Source organism: Gopherus evgoodei, chromosome 20 (assembly GCF_007399415.2).
Source record: "Gopherus evgoodei ecotype Sinaloan lineage chromosome 20, rGopEvg1_v1.p, whole genome shotgun sequence".
In the NCBI taxonomy this organism is placed as follows: Eukaryota; Metazoa; Chordata; order Testudines; family Testudinidae; genus Gopherus; species Gopherus evgoodei.
This window is the reverse complement of record NC_044341.1, coordinates 10489689-10506796: the sequence shown is the minus strand read 5'-3', so window position 1 is coordinate 10506796 and position 17108 is coordinate 10489689. Positions and strand designations below refer to the sequence as shown.

The 17108-nt window shown below is 46.9% G+C and overlaps 1 protein-coding gene across 1 annotated transcript; it reads left to right on the top strand.

The window, feature by feature from the left end:
• Window positions 1–1700: 1700 nt before the first annotated feature.
• On the top strand, window positions 1701–11228 carry TENT5B (terminal nucleotidyltransferase 5B). The gene is made up of 2 exons (XM_030539112.1): window positions 1701–2041; window positions 7503–11228. The coding sequence occupies exons 1-2, from the start codon at window positions 1886–1888 to the stop codon at window positions 8520–8522; spliced, it is 1176 nt and encodes a 391-aa protein (XP_030394972.1). The 5' UTR covers window positions 1701–1885; the 3' UTR covers window positions 8523–11228.
• Window positions 11229–17108: the final 5880 nt, after the last annotated feature.

The following is a 17108-nucleotide window of genomic DNA, read 5'->3' as shown; positions in this document are numbered from 1 at the left end:
GATTTTAAGACCAGAAGGGATTATCATGACAGTCTAGTGTGACTTCCTGCGTAACACAGGCCAGAGATTTCACCCAGCGATTCCTGCACCTAACTCAACAACTTAGGGGTGAACTAGCGCGTGTCTTTTAGAAAGACACTCAGAGTCGATTACAGGACTCCAAGCGATGGAGAATGTCCCACATCCCTTGGTAGAATGGTCCAATGGTCAATTAACCTCACTTTTAAAAACGTGCACCTTATTTTCCTTTTGAACTTCAGTTAGCTCATCTTCCTGAGAATGGATTGTGTGATGCCTTTGTCTACTAGATTAAAGAACCTTCTAGTATCAGATATCTTTTCCCTGTGCAGGTAATTGTAGACTGCAATCAAGTCGCCTGTTAACCTTCTCTTGATAAATGAAATAGATTGAGCTCCTTTAATCTCTCGCCATAGCCGTGTTTAACTCCTCATGACCAGCACTGTAGATGGCTCAGGCTGAGGCTTCTTCACAAAATTCCTAGTTAGGGAGGGAAGGTATGCAAAAGCCTTGAAGCCAGGGATGGGAGTAAACAGTGCATCATACTATATTCAGCAAATGTCATAAAATGCAAGGTATTATTAGGACAGTGCAAACCAGAGCAATTCAGGAGGAAGGAGAAGATATATTTCCTGGGCCGGGAAGCTGCTGAAGGTCTAAAAGAAGACCTAGGGGACAGATTGTTTAGAATAGGGTGTCACTGACTTCCCCCCCACACAGATAAATCACCACAGAACTAGGACCTTGCAGGGTGATTTGAGTGAGGAAAACAGTGAATCTCCCTAGCACCTGTACAAATAAATCACTGGGCCCAATACACTCTGGCAAAGTCCTTGGTGCCTCTGTTGGTCCCAGCTGCTGTTGGTGTCCCTCATGAGCTCTATGTTTTTTGCCGCCCCAAGCACGGCAGGCAGGTGGCTTTCGGTGACGTGCTCATGGGCGGTCCGCTGGTCATGCGGATTCGGTGGCGCGTCTGTGGGAGGTCTGCCGGTGCCGCACCATCGGCGTCCCCGCCTCTGAATTGCCGCCGAAGCCATGGGACTGGCGGACCTCCAGCAGGTGCGCCGCCGAAAGCCTCCTGCCTGCCGCCCTCACAGCGATCGGCAGGCCGCCCCCCCTGCAGCTCGCCGCCCCAGGCACGGTCTTGCTGCGCTGGTGCCCAGAGCCGCCCCTGGGCATGAGGGCACCATCCCAGTCCCCAGATTTACATACGCCTCCAGTCCCAACTTCATACCCCCAGATCCCCCCACCATTTCCATTCCCCCAAAGCCCCCTCCTCCCAAGTCCCTCTCCCCCCAGCTCACCCCTTCCCACCTCTAGATCCCCCTAATTCCAGGGCAGTTCTAGCTCCATCGGGCGGTGCGTGTCCCTTTAAATCCCATGCTCCTTGCCCTGACCAATCACAGGCGGGATCCCCGTACCGCGACAGGGACAAGACTGGCCTCTGGCCAGAACAGCTTTCCCTACCCCTCTCCTTGGCCCCGCCTCCCCCCGCCCCGCCCCCCGATTGGCGAACCTGGAAAGAAGCTCCGCCTCCCACCCCACCCTACGTCCAATGAGAGCGCTTGAAGGATTGGGAGTGCTGCAGGGATTGGTGGCTGGGCCAGGCCAATCGGGGCGCGGCGGGTCGGGTATATAAAGCGGCTCCGGGGAGCCAGGCGACTGCAGTGATCAGCGTAGCCGGCGCGCAGTACGGGGATTTCGGGCACGGCGCCGGCTCACACGGTTCTCCTCAGCCTCCGCTCCGGAAGTTTCCCCTCAGAATTGTTGTTTTTTTTTTTAAGCCCCTCACTTCCGGTTGTTCTCTTGTCCGCTTCCGGGTGACTTCGGCTCGGCTTCCGGTGGCGTTTCGCGGGGGCGGGTTGCGATGCTGTCAGCGGGGGCGGCCGGGGCTGGCGGCCGGTTCAGCGTGCTGAGCTGGGAGCAGGTGCAGCGGCTGGACCAGATCCTGGGCGAGGCTGTGCCCATCCACGGCCGGGGCAACTTCCCCACCCTGTCCGTGCGGCCCCACAGGATCGTGCAGGTGAGGGGGGGCGGGCAGGGGGCCCAATGCTGGCTAGAGCCAGCCCCTGGCAAGCGGGTGGGGGGGTCCCTTACCATGAATGCCCTGGGGAGGGGGGGAGCGGATGCCTGGCTCCCCACTGTGCACAACACTGGGGGGGGTGCCTGGTGCCCCCCCACTGGCTCCCCACTATGTATGGGGGTGGGGGATGCCTGGCTCCCCACTGCACAACACTAGGGGGGGTGCCTGGTGCCCCCCACTGGCTTCTCCCTATGTATGGAGGTGGGGGATGCCTGGGTCCCCACTGTGCACAACACTGGGGGGAGGGGTGCCTGGTGCCTGCCTGGTGCCCCCCTGGCTCCCCACTATGTATGGAGGAGGGGGTGGGGAGGTGCCTGGCTCCCCACTCTCCATGGTATGGCAGGAAGGGACCACTGGCTCCCCAGTGTGACATAATGGTGGGGAGGGTCCCTTGTGCGTGGTGCTGGCAAAGGAGGGGGCCTTGTGGGCTCTCCTGCAACCCGCCTTCCTGTTAAAGGTCACCCCTATCCTGTAGAAGCGTGCGGTGGCTCCTGCCCAGCAGTGCTCATGGGCCAAAGCGGATCTGCTGCAGTCCTTCACGCTGGGCTGTTGGAAGCCAGCAGATCAGCTACCAAGGCTGGGTTCAAAGGGTCCCCCCTACATGAGGATTGTGACTTGGCAAAGGCAGCGCTTCCAATGGGAGCTGTTCTGACCCGCTTCTGTTTGAGAAACTGCCACGGGGATAGGAGGGAGCTGTGATATGCAGAGACCCAGTATTTTCTGCCAAAGGGTGTTTCCCTCTCCAGAACAACTTGTTTAAATCCCCCTGCTTGATGAGAGACAGACTGCATGTTTGGGCAAGGGCAGTTCCTCCATAGTCGAGCATGCTATAGAGCTACCTGAATCTCATCCAGTTTTTCCAAACCAGCTGCATAGGAAAAGGAGGTCACAAGAAACTTTAGAGGCCACTGTTGACTCTCTGATTTTTCATACGCAGTTTGTGCAGAAGTTTTGGACTCTGCCCTGATGAGGCTGCACTCAGGCTGGTCCTGTGCTTGCTCTCTCTGTCTGCTTATATGGGGCTTGAAATCTGCTAGCAGAAAATAAAACTGCTGAGACAGTGAGATCCAGTCTCTCACCCGTGGCATCTTGCCACCCAGGCTTAGGAATTCTCCAGCTGAAGCAAATATTTCTACTAGCCGAAGCTTAGATGGTAGATTTTCACTCTACATCCCTCTCTTACTATGCAAGGCCTCTGGTTCTTGCTGCTACCTTACCCAGACTGAAGCACATGATGTACAGGAAACCGAGGGGTCATCACAGGCAAAGTCATTCAGTATTGCCTTTGGATTAGATTCCCTGTATCTGTTAACATTCTTCTGTGTCTTGGCTTGTCCCTTGTCATCTTGTTGACATTTTCCTGTTAAACTAAAAACTCCGTCTTGGATCCCGGACATCCTGCATTAACCTAATATCTTAATCATGTAAATGGCAAATAGCAAAGTTCATTTAGAACTGCCACATCGGTAGAGGGCAACATGGACTACTTTACTGCATATATTAAAAACAGATGTTTGTAATAACTAAATTCAGCTTCCATCAGCCCAGGCTAGGTTCTGTAAGGCTATGAGAAACTTTGATAGGATAGATGCAGCAGGTACGGCAAAAAATGCACTGATGGGCACCTCAACTAGTCTCTGAATTTTTTCCGCTGCTTAAAGCAGTACAGTTCAGTCTCTGCATATTCACGGAAGGGAGGCTTCTTCATTCCTTAGTAATGACTCATCGAATGTAAAATCAAGCATGTTGGTTTCTAATTAAAAAGCCTATTCACAAACCAAACTGGCTTTCACAAGAAACTAATCTAGGATTTCAAGATCTCTACCTCTTGGAGTACTTGGCTTAAGTTTGGAAATAGAGCAAATGGCATTTGAAAATGCCTCTTTTTAATACAAAGCAATGTGACTTCAGCTAATAGCATAACCATAAGGGCTCTATAACTCGATTGGACCTCCCAAATTTTGTTGAAGTGCATATATATGACACAAAAGATTTAATGATGCAAATGATAGGAAGCTATTAGAGTACAAAGCTTGATTTGTCTAGAGCAGTGGAAAGCTGACCTTGGCAGAAGCTAGATATCTATCAAATATTCCACCAATTCTGAAATTTAATATCCAGAGCAGTAACTAAACTAAAGTGAAACTTTCTTCCTTTAGTCTTAACTGTGTGATAGCAGATTAAAGGATGTTTACAATCTAGCCACTAGCAACTTACTGTATATACTGAGGACAGTAATTCTGACCAGGCACGTTGGCAGTCTCAGAGTTTAGGTCTGAGTAATCTGAAACAAGTAACCTAAAAAGGCAGTCCCTTTGTAACGCTTGGTTATATATAACCAGCTACTCAAATGATGTAGAGAATACCAGGCCAAAATACAGGCAGGTTTTGTTAGTGCTTGCCACCTGATTTTCAGAATTGCTCAGCTGTACCATATATAGTGAGGTACTCTGTACTACTGGCCTGCTTCTGATGAAACAGACAATCCTCGTAGGAACACTTGTCTGTCCCCCTGTATGCTTTGTCCTAGTGCTAGCAGTGAGTAATAGATTTCAAATGCTCTTGTCCATCTACAGTTGGGACAACAGATGCTACTACTCGTATCCAGTCTTCTGCATGGCAGGTATCATTTGGAACAATGCGGTGTGATCCATGAGAGAACACTGACTCTCCAGACACTTGAATCCTACAAGGCTTGGTTCAAAAAAGAACTGGATAAATTCACGGAGGATAGGTCCCTCAATGGCTATTAGCCAGGATAGGTAAGGATGGTGCCCCAGCCTCATTGCCAGAAGCTGGGAATGAGTTACAGGATGGATCACTTGGTGATTCCCTGTTCTGTTCATTCCCTCTGGGGCACCTGGCATTGGATGTTGTCAGAAGACAGGATACTGAGCTAGATGGACCTTTAGTCTGACCCAGTCTGGCTGTTCTTGTGTTTGATTTGTGCCTAATCCTGTTGCTATTCTTATAAATTAGAATTCCTCATTGACTTCAGTTGGAGCAGGATTGTATTAGGCAGCTGGACACATAGCCAGTGTGTACTACCTTCATGGGCTGTTAGAGAACTGCAGCCATAAACCCCCTTGGATTTCAGAGAGCAGGGATGTTGAATCCTGGATTCGAAATGTCTTCTAGGTCTTGGGATTAATCTAAACCCAACAGGGGTTTGAGTTCCTATTACTCATATGCAGGAAAAACTTTGAGACTCTCATGTAAATTTAATCCAAACCCTAGTCCTGACTTTGCATCAATCTTCTTGACCCATATCTAATACTAGACTGACTAGTATAAAACTGTAGCCCCTACATCATATTCAAAATAATATGCACGTGGGGGAAAAGATACAATTTTGTAACTCTGGTCTAACATACATTCACTGTGATTGACCATAATTGGTATGAAGTTTCTTACTTTGTACGCTGAACTTATTTGACTTGATTATAAACAAATGCTAAATAGAAAGCATTCTTTGCCCATTGAATGGGAGATGGAAATGTCCACACAGTGTGTGAAAATGAGTGACCAAGTTATGCATGGTCTGGAAATCTGGTGTGAGCTTACTACTAACTATTTAATTGGCTCTAAAATTAACCTACTTGATGTGTCGGTAAGGGTGCATGGTGGGGATTTGACATATCTAATAGTAGGTGGTTTACTTGTTCCCTGTGGCTTGATATGTGAATCTTACAATTTGACAGCGAGTCCAGGCGAACATCCAACTTAGCTCTAGTAGCTCCTGCCAGAGAGTAACTAGGAAATGCCAACATAAGAACCACATCTTGTAAAATCACAAGTGTGTAAAGTTGTAAAATTTCATGTTTTCCAACATTCACAACTTTCACCGGAATACCCTCTACTTGCTTGAGGAAGTGCCGTTGCAGACTTACAGCTAGGCAATACTAGCCTTCACAAAGCTAGCTGATCTAAAGTAGTGTCATTCTGATACCATGAACCTTCCAGTGAGTATTGGTGGCCCTCTAACTTCCTGTTAAGCTTGATCCAAAATGGAATTCTTAAAGTCTCATTCATGGGCCTGACATACATTTGTTGGTGGGATACCCTGTCCAGCTGGAAAAGGAAGAGTCGCCATCAGAACTAGGTACTTTAACTGAAGGGCAGCATTAGGATTAGTTGAAACTCTGTAGTTAGCTTCCACTTAACTAGGAAAATTTTACTTGACTGGAACTGGTTCCGGTTACTTTCAAAGTTGTGGCTGAACTATTTGTTCTGGAAGAGTCCCTCTTAGGGCCCAAACACTTCAGTAATTTCAGGGGTACATTAGGTAAATCAAGTGGAGGACTAGCTTTTTTTTTTTGGTAGTATTCTTAGGCTTTCTTGATGTTGGTTTCACAGCCTTAATTTTCAACTTTTTGTCTGAATATCCTGATATTAAAGGAAGATGAATGAATCTGTGCCAAAGTACTCAGTTTGAGGTCCTAATTGTGTGTAATATAGAGCTCAAATGTTTTGCTAAGAGGAAGTTACCATCCTCAATTGCTAGCTGATGTCTGGAATAGGTAGTTCATATTTTATGATCTTGGGGTTATTCCAGCCTAATGTGTGTTTAAGTCATCAGGAATGTGATTCAGCTTCATATTAAATGAACAAAGCTTCAAAGGTGTTGTATATGTGGGTGTGTCAATATTGAGGAGGCAGGATTAAAATTGCTCAAGGTAACAACACCTGTTAGATTAAAAGCTGCCTCTTAAACCTAGCAAGGTGTCAAATGCAAAATACTGACACACTGGAAATAATTAGGATACACTTACTAGTTAAGACATGACCTTGCATACTCATGGCAAGTGTATTTCAGCAACTCTAGCTTCTTAGTTTGCCTTTGAGCCTTGGCAGGGTTAGGAGAACTTCTAAAACATGTACAAATACAGCTACTCCAATCAAATAAAAATTGGGACTTCACTGTTTCTTCATTTGGGCACTTCTCCCTGGATCAGTTGCAGTTCCAGGTTAATGAGCCAAAACTGTTACCTAAGACTCTTATTTGATAAGAATCAAGAGACTTCAGGAAACCTGCTCAGACAGTTGCTGCCTGGAGATAATTGGGTGGGAGCAGTTAACAGCTGTAGAACAGAAGCAGGAGAACAGATATTCACTTTCTGCCAGGAGCACGCCAATGTAAGAACAAGCAGTTGAGGACCCTTTTAAATCCGGTGACTGCTGCAAACATGGAGCCTTTTGAAGTGTATAGGTCTCTAGCCTTTCTCTCTAGAGTACCTCCAAGCTTCCCTATCTGTAATAGGAATGATAACCCATCTCCTTTCTGTTATGCTGGCATGACCTACTTCAACATGCAGGCCCAATTTCAGTTCTAACATCCCATTCTAAGAACACTACCTTAGTACTATATAGACAATGACATACGCTCTCTCTCTTATCTCAGGTGGTCCGCAGCCGTCTGGAAAAGAAGGGAATTGCCGTCCATAATGTCAGGTTGAATGGCTCAGCAGCTAGCCATGTCCTACATCAAGATAGTGGCCTAGGGTACAAAGACTTGGACCTAATTTTTTGTGTGGATCTGAAGAGTGAGGATTCTTTCCAGCTAGTTAAAGATGTGGTCATGGACTGTCTCCTGGACTTCCTCCCAGAAGGAGTAAACAAAGACAAGATCACCCCCATGACTCTGAAGGAGGCATATGTGCAGAAACTAGTGAAAGTATGTAATGAAACAGACCGCTGGAGCCTTATATCACTGTCTAATAACAGTGGGAAAAATGTGGAACTCAAATTTGTGGACTCTCTCAGACGGCAATTTGAGTTCAGCGTGGACTCCTTCCAGATCATATTGGATTCTCTGTTACTATTCAGAGAGTGTTCAGAGAACCCCATGTCTGAGAACTTCCACCCCACAGTCACTGGGGAAAGCATGTATGGGGACTTTGGGGAAGCAATGGACCATCTCAGGAGCCGAATCATCGCCACCAGAAATCCAGAAGAAATCAGAGGTGGTGGGCTTCTGAAGTACTGCAATCTCCTGGTGAGGGGGTTTAAGCCCAAGTCGGAAGTAGATATGAAGGCGCTACAGAGATACATGTGCTCCAGGTTTTTCATAGATTTTTCTGACATTGGAGAACAGCAGCGGAAGCTTGAGTGTTACCTTCAGAGTCACTTTGTTGGGATGGAGAGCAAAAGGTATGACTGCCTAATGACCCTGCACCGGGTGGTGAATGAGAGTACAGTGTGCCTGATGGGACACGAAAGGAGGCAAACTCTGAACCTCATTGCCATGCTGGCTGTGAGGGTGTTGGCTGAGCAGAACATCATCCCAACCGTAACCAATGTGACCTGCTACTATCAGCCAGCACCGTACGTCAGCGAAATAAACTTCAACTACTACGTCACCCATGTACAACCCCTTCGGCCTTGCAGTCACTCCTACCCAACATGGCTTCCTTGTAACTGAGTATGGACAACACTCTCCAGGATCTGTATTCCAGGGTGCTCCCTGGCCTTGGCAGCCTTCTGGAAGAACTGTGACAAAGGGCAATATACTGGACTCTTTCTCAAGAGTTTCTTGTTCTCAAGTTTGTTTGGAACTAGCTGTGTCTGCTGTACGCTGTGGAGATTGGATGTGCAGTGTTATGGAAACTGTAGATGATCCAAGATGTTTACAGGAAGACTTATGAATTATGTAGGCAATGGGGGAGTTAGGGGGATTGTAGGGTTAGATTAAAGGTAGAGCTGCACTGCCCTGAAATGCAAATCAGTCTGAATTTCCTTTTCGTGCAGGAGGTGTTAAGGGTTGTGCAGACTCGTGGTTTCTGAAGATAGAAGCCAGAGTGGCTGATTCCTTTGAAGGACCAAAGAATCCTGTTAAGTGCCTGTAACAATATAAACATGACTGTACTGTAAAGCTTTATTTTTTTTTGGTCAGGGACTAAGGTCCCTAAGTGCTTGTGTGGGGATGTCTCAAGATGAAAATGTTGTTTTGTTTTGGATGAGAGGGGTTCATTTGATCATTTCTAGTAACATAACAAACAGATGTTGGATTGCAGGTTACATGTTACTAAGGCTTTTGGCATGGCTTGCTGCTTGTGAAGGTCCAGCTAATAGTATCTCATAATAGTCAAAGCTGAGTCACACAGAGGTGGGGGTTGGCATTGAATGTATATGTCTAAATGTAACATGGGACACTGGGGCTCGGGAAGAATTGCGTTGCAGAGAATGCTGGGCAGAGCTTTATGGAAATGAGAAGCAGAGACCTATCCAAGTATTCACTAAAAAGCGCCAAAATCTGCAGTGCCAAAATTCTCAGCTAACTTTTGTGTACATAAACAGCAACGCAAGGGCTGTGTTTGGGAGTCTGCCCTAGGTTATACTAGTACAAAGCTGTATTCCTTCTAGGGAATTTGAAATGCTGCTACTTTTTGGCATGCAGTGTGGTTTTAATGCACAAACAACCAGTGGCCAGCTGGGCTATCTGGGAAAGACCAGGCTTGTCCTGAAGCACAAACCAACTATTGGCTAGTCAAACCATTAACCATAGCAGTTGATTTTTATGTAGGCTGGAGCCAGTTTTAGGTCAGATGCTTCAAACCCTGTCGCTCCAGTATTTGATTCAGTCTTAGAGCTCTAGCAGATTCTCTTAATACTAGCCTGCCTTGGCTAGAGAGGAAATCTGCCTTTCTGTGCCCTTGGTCCCTTTGTCAAAAGCAGCCTTTTTTTTTCAGCTACACAATTCCACATCTGAGCAACAGATAGTATTTTACATTCATAATCTCATTAGAAATGAAAGATGACTTCTTTTGTGTATAAAACCAAAAAAAAAACCCTTAAGTTTGGCTTTAGGAAAAGGTATGCCCTTTTTTTAAAAAAAAAAAAAAAAAATCAAAACAAACCTTTATGCCTGAGAGCGTTTTGGTGTATCTTATGCAAATGTTCTGCCTTTGAAGTTGTGGTGTGTCTAGAGTACAAACAGTCCTGCCCTGAGTTGTCTGGATTGCTTACCCATTCTTTTGCAACATCACGTTGAGACTTAACTATGCATGGGTTTGTGAAGCTGGTACAACTGAGACAGGCATCTTCTGCTCAAAAAGATAAGTGCGCAGCTCTGGGAGTACACAACACTAGTCACTTCGTGGTGCTTCTTCAAAGGCTAATATACTTGAGTATTTTTACTAACTTGTTTTCTGGTTGTTATAAAACTGTACCACAGCTGGGCAGGCTGAACAATCTAATAAAGATTAGATACTTGGAATATGTATAACCAGAATTTTACCTTCTTGCGTGGGGGGGAGTGTGCAGGGGAGGGAGCGTTGTGAATGCATTTCTCTGAATATACTAACAAGCTTAAACAAATCTGCTCCAACTTTACTTTCATCTTTATCCAGTAAGAACAGAGCCCTGCCACTACCTGTCATAGTTTGTAGGTATAACAGTGACCTCATGCTCTCAGATCATACATGTTTATTTACATGAGTAATCATGATACAACTTATGGGGTAAACTCTGCTACATATAAGTAACTTCTTGGTGCCCAGAGCCTGCTTCCTGTTGCAAGGCCTGACAGAGGGGTTTCAAATTCTGTTTTGCTGGTGCTGAAAAACTGGTTTTAAAGGCTGTTTTTCGAAAACTAACTAGGCTCTCTAGAGATGCAATCCTCACTCACTTTATGGGGAGATCTGGCTTTGAACTCTTTGTTTAAACTTACTATTAACACAGTTGATCCTGTAGCATGCTGCACTTATTTTATTTTGGGCAGGGAGGCTTCGCTTGTACTCTTTACCACAAAGTGTGAAGGTAAATGAACTAAACTATGATCTTTCCAGGGCAGAGACAGACCTCCCTCTTTCTCTAACAGAATGTAAAGGTTCCCTACAACTGAAGGCTTGATTGGTGGGGGGGAAACTTAAACTAAGGTTGCACTTTTGAATTGTGGCGTGTGTGGGGGTATGGCACTCTTGTGAATGGGAGTGGTTGATTCCTTGCAGTGTGATATGCTACCACTTGTAGAAAATCTGAAGATTCCTATAATCTAGCACTTTTTTATTTTGTTTCAAATGTGCATTTTTTTTCCTGCATCTGTATCACTTGTCATGCAATGGGCTTGACATAGACTCACTAGATTCTTTAGAATCTGTTACAAATAAATACAGTGTATTAAATTCAACAGATTTCTTGTTTGCTTCCTACACAAGAGTAGAGTAGCTTTAATATTTCAGGCCCTGCCCCCCACTGAAAATGACTGATCAGTCTACAAATTGGATGAGTTGGCATGAGGTGTACACACAGTCCTTCAAAGAATCTGAATTCCAATCTTGGTGTCTAAATGTTCCCTGTTTGCACTTCAGGCGGTCTAGTCCCTAAAACAGAGGCTACTCCAGAGGCTTGAGTACATGGCGGTAGGAAGAAAGTATGCCAACACCCAAAAAGATTTTTCTACTTCAGTATGGTGCATCATTCCTTCCCTTGCAGCTTGTCAAATTACTGGTGGTGGGGGAGTGTTAACTGGCTAGCAGTAGTTGGTATGGAATAGCTTATCCCACCAAGTTTGCCCTCTGTGAAAATTGCATGGAGAGTATTTAAACACTGCTGGTGCCAGTCTTACTAAGTGGCAGCAATGGACTGTGAAACACAGTGGAGCCTCACATGGGTTTAAAAAAAACTGCTTAGCTGCTACAAGGAGATGTGTGAACATGGTCTTAATGTCTCACCTGGGGGGAGGGGGTAACAGATAGGTGCAAGAAAAGCTTGGCTCCCATATGGTCATTCAGGAGTTCAGCGTTAATACTGAGCTCTAAGTGGGGGTGGGAGCTGTTCTAAAAAACACTGACAATCGCTATCTCTAGCCAGCTGTGATACTTCTCCATTATGGGAACTCGAGCTCGAACAGCCTGAGGTTCAGTTACAGTAGCAGTGAACAGGCTGGCATCTCCAGCAGCAGAAACAGACACTCTTCTAGACCAACACCTTGAGGCCAAATCCCCCTTTATCACAAGTCCAATACGGTTACTGTCATGGGGTTGGTGCCAGCCTAACCCGGGCAAAACTGTGCCCCTTGCTGTTGCCCTAAAGCAGAAGGGGGCTGGCCCTTCTGCTGAAACCTACACCTAACTCTGCCTACAGGTGATGCATCTTGTTGGTATGTAACTTTCATGAACAAAAACTTCATATCCAGTTCAAAACTCCTTTTCTTCCCCCCCCCCCACACACCCCCCTGCCCAAGTGTGCCTTAACCTTGCAGGGGCTGGAAGAGAATAAAGTCCTTTTAAAAGTGATTCTCTCCAGTTTCTTTTTAGGTTGTCTTCTCTGTACTGCCACTAGGTCCCATAATGACTGTTCATGAACTAGTGACTAAACTGCCTCTCTGCGTTGGTCTGACCCTGAGCGAAGCAGCAAAACTCCTGACCGAGTTCCTCTTTTGTTCTTGGAGCGGATCAAACTATACAAAAGGATGTTTGTGGAAAGTCCTAGTCGTTATCAGAAAGGAGCTATGGATGTTTACAGCTGAAATTTGGGTCCCTCTTGTTGAATCCAATAAAAATATATATTTTTCTCAAAACATGGGGTCTCATTCTTGCTTTGAACAAAGAGGCACGTTACAGTTGCCAGTGAGGGATGATTGAGTGGGCTGTATTCAATGTGTGCATACACCTAAACTCCAGTGATGGTGTCTTAGTGAAATCTTAGTCCTAGCTGGGTGGGGGAGGACACACCCAGTTCCAGTAAGTCTTAAAACACCTGCTCTGGGCTTAATTTCTCATTTGTGAAGAGGTCTCTTTCCTTGTGCAGCATGTAGACCTAAACTCCCAAGCAAACACAGCAGTGCATCACCATGGAGCTCAGCATCCAGGGCCATGAGAGCGCCTCAGTTTTGCAGGGATATGGAGGCAGCAGACCCAGTCTGTTTCCCTGCAGACCAGGTGTTATACTAGTGTCGTAATGCCAGCGGAGGAGGTTCTGGCCAGCGTTAGCCATATGATTCGCAAGGGGACGGCAGCAGTCCTGGTGGCAGGCTTGTTCTGATGACTGTATTGCTTCTTGATCCTTGGTAAGGTCATTGCTCCCAAACTTGGCTGCTGGCTTTTCCACCACCAGTAGTAGGTGGTGCTAAGCACCCCTCCCTGCCTAAAGGAAAAGGACAGCAATGTAATGTTGCCAAGGGCATCCATTTGCCATAAAACACCGCACATCCATCTCTCCATTTGAGGCAATTGATGGTAAATGCCTTTGCTAAGAGGGCTGTAAGTGTTCCCTCTTCAATCACATCCTTCTGTTTTAGTGGTGCAGGGCTGGGGCGGTGGTTCCCTGGGGGCTGTGTATACTCAGGTCTCGAGGTGGGGTGGCTGTGACTCAGAGTGCAGGGTTTATGTGCAATTTTAGTGAGCAATTGCTCTCGGAAAAGCACAGCTGTCAGATTTATAGACCAAGATCTAAGTGGGATGGGCCAAGCTTGCATCACAGGAGCTCAAAAGAAGGTCCTAGAAATCTCAAGTTGCTTCTCTTATTCAGGTGTCACCATTTTGCAGAGGCAGTTGTGGGCCAACTAGGAGCTACCATCACCGCCTAAGCTGCTGCAGTAACATTGGCTGGGTGTCAAATATAAATACAGAGTTGTCACCCCTACTCAGTGCCATTTAAAGGGAATTCACTGTGTTTAATGAAAGGGAGAAGGTTAATTGTATAGCTGAGGCCCAAGAATGAGAATCAGATCTGGCTTCTCTTCTTAGCTCTGCCACAAATGTTATGTGGCCTTGGCTAAGTCATTTAACCTGTTTTCCCCATCTGTCCAAGAGATAGGATTGCCTATGAGGCAGACCTGCTCTGGCTTTTCAGGTCCACAGTAGAATAGCTACAGTATTTCCAATGGGTTGGACTGTACAATCTATGTTCATCAAAATGCCTGTGGCTTCCATTTCTGCGGTTGGAGGGGACAGGCATCTCAGAAAATGAACAAACAGGGAGATCTGGGAGTCTCGGACAGCCGCGAGGTAAGCCAGCTCTGTGTTTTAAAGACGCACAATCTTGTAACTCTCAGTTGCGTCCCTAGTCTTGGAGTTCAGAGGGTGTCGCCCACTTATATTAATGCCTGCAATTAAGATGCGTTTTGAATGCTGTGACAGGTCTAATCTCTGTAAATAGAGGCGGTATTTAGCTGATCTTTTACAGTACACTGCATTTTCCTCTGTAACCACGCTGCCCCCTTGCTGCTGGTGTGGCGCTGGGTATGTTAAACGTGAGAGCGCAGAATGAAACCGGCCTCTGTCTGCGAGGCTTCTCTTTCCATTTATAGCTGGGTTTAGGCGATCCGGCACACAGAAGCTTTGCAGCCTGCCCGGTGCCAAGCACAACACAAATGTCTTATTGAGCTGCAGATACGAGGAAGGCAGTTTGTTCCCAGTGGATCCGGGGCAGCAGGGATAGGACAGAGGACGTCACAGAAGTTGTCTGTCCCTTGACGTCACAGAAGTTGTCTGTCCCTTGACGTGGTCTTGAGAGTGTAGGCAGCTTGCCTGACTAACGCTGTTAAAGCAAAGCGCCTGATTCTCCGAGGTACCGAGCACCACCTCCGTTTCAAAGTGGAGTAAGACATATGCAGACGATAACTTGCTCTACCACTGACTGGAACAAGCACATCTTGTATTCTGGCATCCAGCCATTGGCTGCTCACTTGAGATTATAGATTAGTCTGAATTCCCACAAATGGGATTTCATTTTGTCCCAGCATGAGCCCTTGGGAACACATGAGAAACTGAAGGCTTGGCCCATGGTATCTTCCCATTAAGATCAGCTGTAGAGGCAGTGTTCACCAGCATGTGCCCTCTGCTTGTAAGCTATTTGCCCTGCTTCCTTTACTCTGCTGGGGAATGTTGTTTCTTATGGACCTTGCAGCTGCTACTCAAAGGTGTTTAGGCTCCTAACTTCCTGTTGGTGAGTTTTTTTGATCTCCTTTCTCTGAAGCAACAGAGATGGGATGCTGCACAGGGAAGGCCAGGGCTCTGAGATGGTACTGAGGATGGTCTCTCTCCTGTGCTTAGCTGGCTGGCTCATGCTCATAGTCTAACCGATGGCCATAGTTGTGGTGGTGAAGGAACGTTCCCCCAGCTCACATTGGTGGTGACCTTGCAGGCTTTCTGCCTTCCTCTGCAGCAGGGAGTTCAGGTCATTTGCTAGGATTATCTGGGTACACCTCATTTAGTCAACTCCTTGGCATCTCAGGGGCCTCAGGTATTAGCTCACGGCGTCTGTGGCATATCATCATTGAGTCTTCTGCGGGCTATACTACTTGGATCTAATCTCCGTTGTTGGGTTTGGTGTGGGGGTGTTCATAGAACCATAGGGTTAGAAGGGATCACAAGGATCATCTAGTCTAACCCCCTGTGAGTGTCTTATGATATATAGGTGGCCAGTCTGGATGGTCCTTTCTGGCCTTAAACGCTATCTGGGCCCTTGTGCTTGAAGATCAGACACAATGTCTGAGATCTTCCTCTAGGAGGACCCAGACTCACCCTACAGGCTTGTGTTGCTTGGGGTGGCTAGGGTTGGGAATGGGAATGTTTCCCTCTAGGCTGAGCCTGAAGATGAGCAGATTGCACGAACGGTTAGCACAGCCAACCTAACGCTCCTGCTCGGGATTGTTATTTAAAACAAACCAACCAAGTAAAAAGCCCTAGATCAATTTAGCTCCTGTATCGCATGCGCAACCCAACTACACAATATGTGCTAGCCAGCAGATGGGTTATACAGCCATTGTCTTGGTTTCTGGCCCCGGCAAGTCAATTCATTGTTCCGTTCCTCAGCATCCCTGTTGGGAAGATGAAGCCAATGATCCTTACAGAGATGGGGGAAGTGATCCACAGGGGCTGGGTGTTCTGAGGGAGCCATGGTTTTGAAAGCAGGCATGTTGACGGAGCTGGGCCAGTGAGAAGGTGAAGATGAGATGTGATAACCTGTCCCGTGCTGCAGTAATGAGAGGGAGCATGCATTCTTCACCCCCTCATGCTAAACTCCCTCCTCAACCTATCATAACTGCCTTTGAAACTCCTCTCCTCCAGCTCCACTCTCATCTCTGCCTAAAGGGACCACACTGAACTGGCACGATTGCTGTCCAACTTGTGTTTGTTTCCAGCTGAGCAGTCCTCATGGCCCGATCCTGGGAGGGTCCGTGGGCTACTGACTTCTAGTGCAGTAGGTGGGGTTTGGGAGCCCTCAGCACCTCCAAAGGATCCATCCCAATGTCTAGCGCTCTGGTTGATCCTTGCCCTGTGCTGCCACCACTGCATATTTACATTTCTTATCTTGCCAGTGTCAAAATGTGGTTTCACTGAGAGCAGTGTCACCCTGCCTTGGTAGGGAAGGGAGCAAATGGTGTTTGTGTGGCCTACATTGTGTCTCTGAACATGAGGGGGAGTCGGATGGGTTACACCCCTTCCCTGACTCCCCTCCCCCTAGTAAAGCTAGCAGGGTGGTGGACTGTGGCTGGAACATCTGATTACTTTAAGCATCCTTCTCCTAATGTGCAATTATAGGTTGCTTCTGCTTGAAGTCCCTATTAAATCCACATAGCCACAGAATGACTCATGTAACTACTGCTCTGGTAATGAATGCTGACTGAATTCCTTAAAGACTGGACATAAGGCTAACATGCTACTTACCAACCCGCGCCCTCTCTTCCAAAAATCAGTTGTGGAACAAGCTGAGCCAGTTTCCCCCTCCCCCCACCAAGCAGCAGTCAATGGCTCGTGCTGTAGCAATTCCGGTAGCCTAGCATGGAAATGGCAAATTGCAAAGCAGCGGGCACCCAGGATATAATTACACTTAGCAGAGGGGTTTTGTCATTGGTGCAGCATCGATCTTGGGAAAGCATCAGCCTCCGCTCCGTGAAAGGATGATTGTCTGCCTGCGCCCATTTCTAGTCACTGAACTCTTAGGCCAGGGCTGCGGCCCTGGAAAAAATGGCCCTTAATGCTCAGCGTGGCTGGACAGCCATAAAGCAAGAGAGAGCTGCAACTTCGTTTGCAGCAGCACTGGATCTACGTTAACGTCCGAG

What these genes read in the sequence shown, in the direction of transcription:
- TENT5B (XM_030539112.1), top strand. Translation starts at nt 1,886, where the DNA reads ATGCTGTCAGCGGGGGCGGCCGGGGCTGGCGGCCGGTTCAGCGTGCTG. An exon ending in GGCCCCACAGGATCGTGCAG is followed by an intron (nt 2,042 to 7,502) that starts GTGAGGGGGGGC and finishes CTCTTATCTCAG; the next exon opens with GTGGTCCGCAGCCGTCTGGA.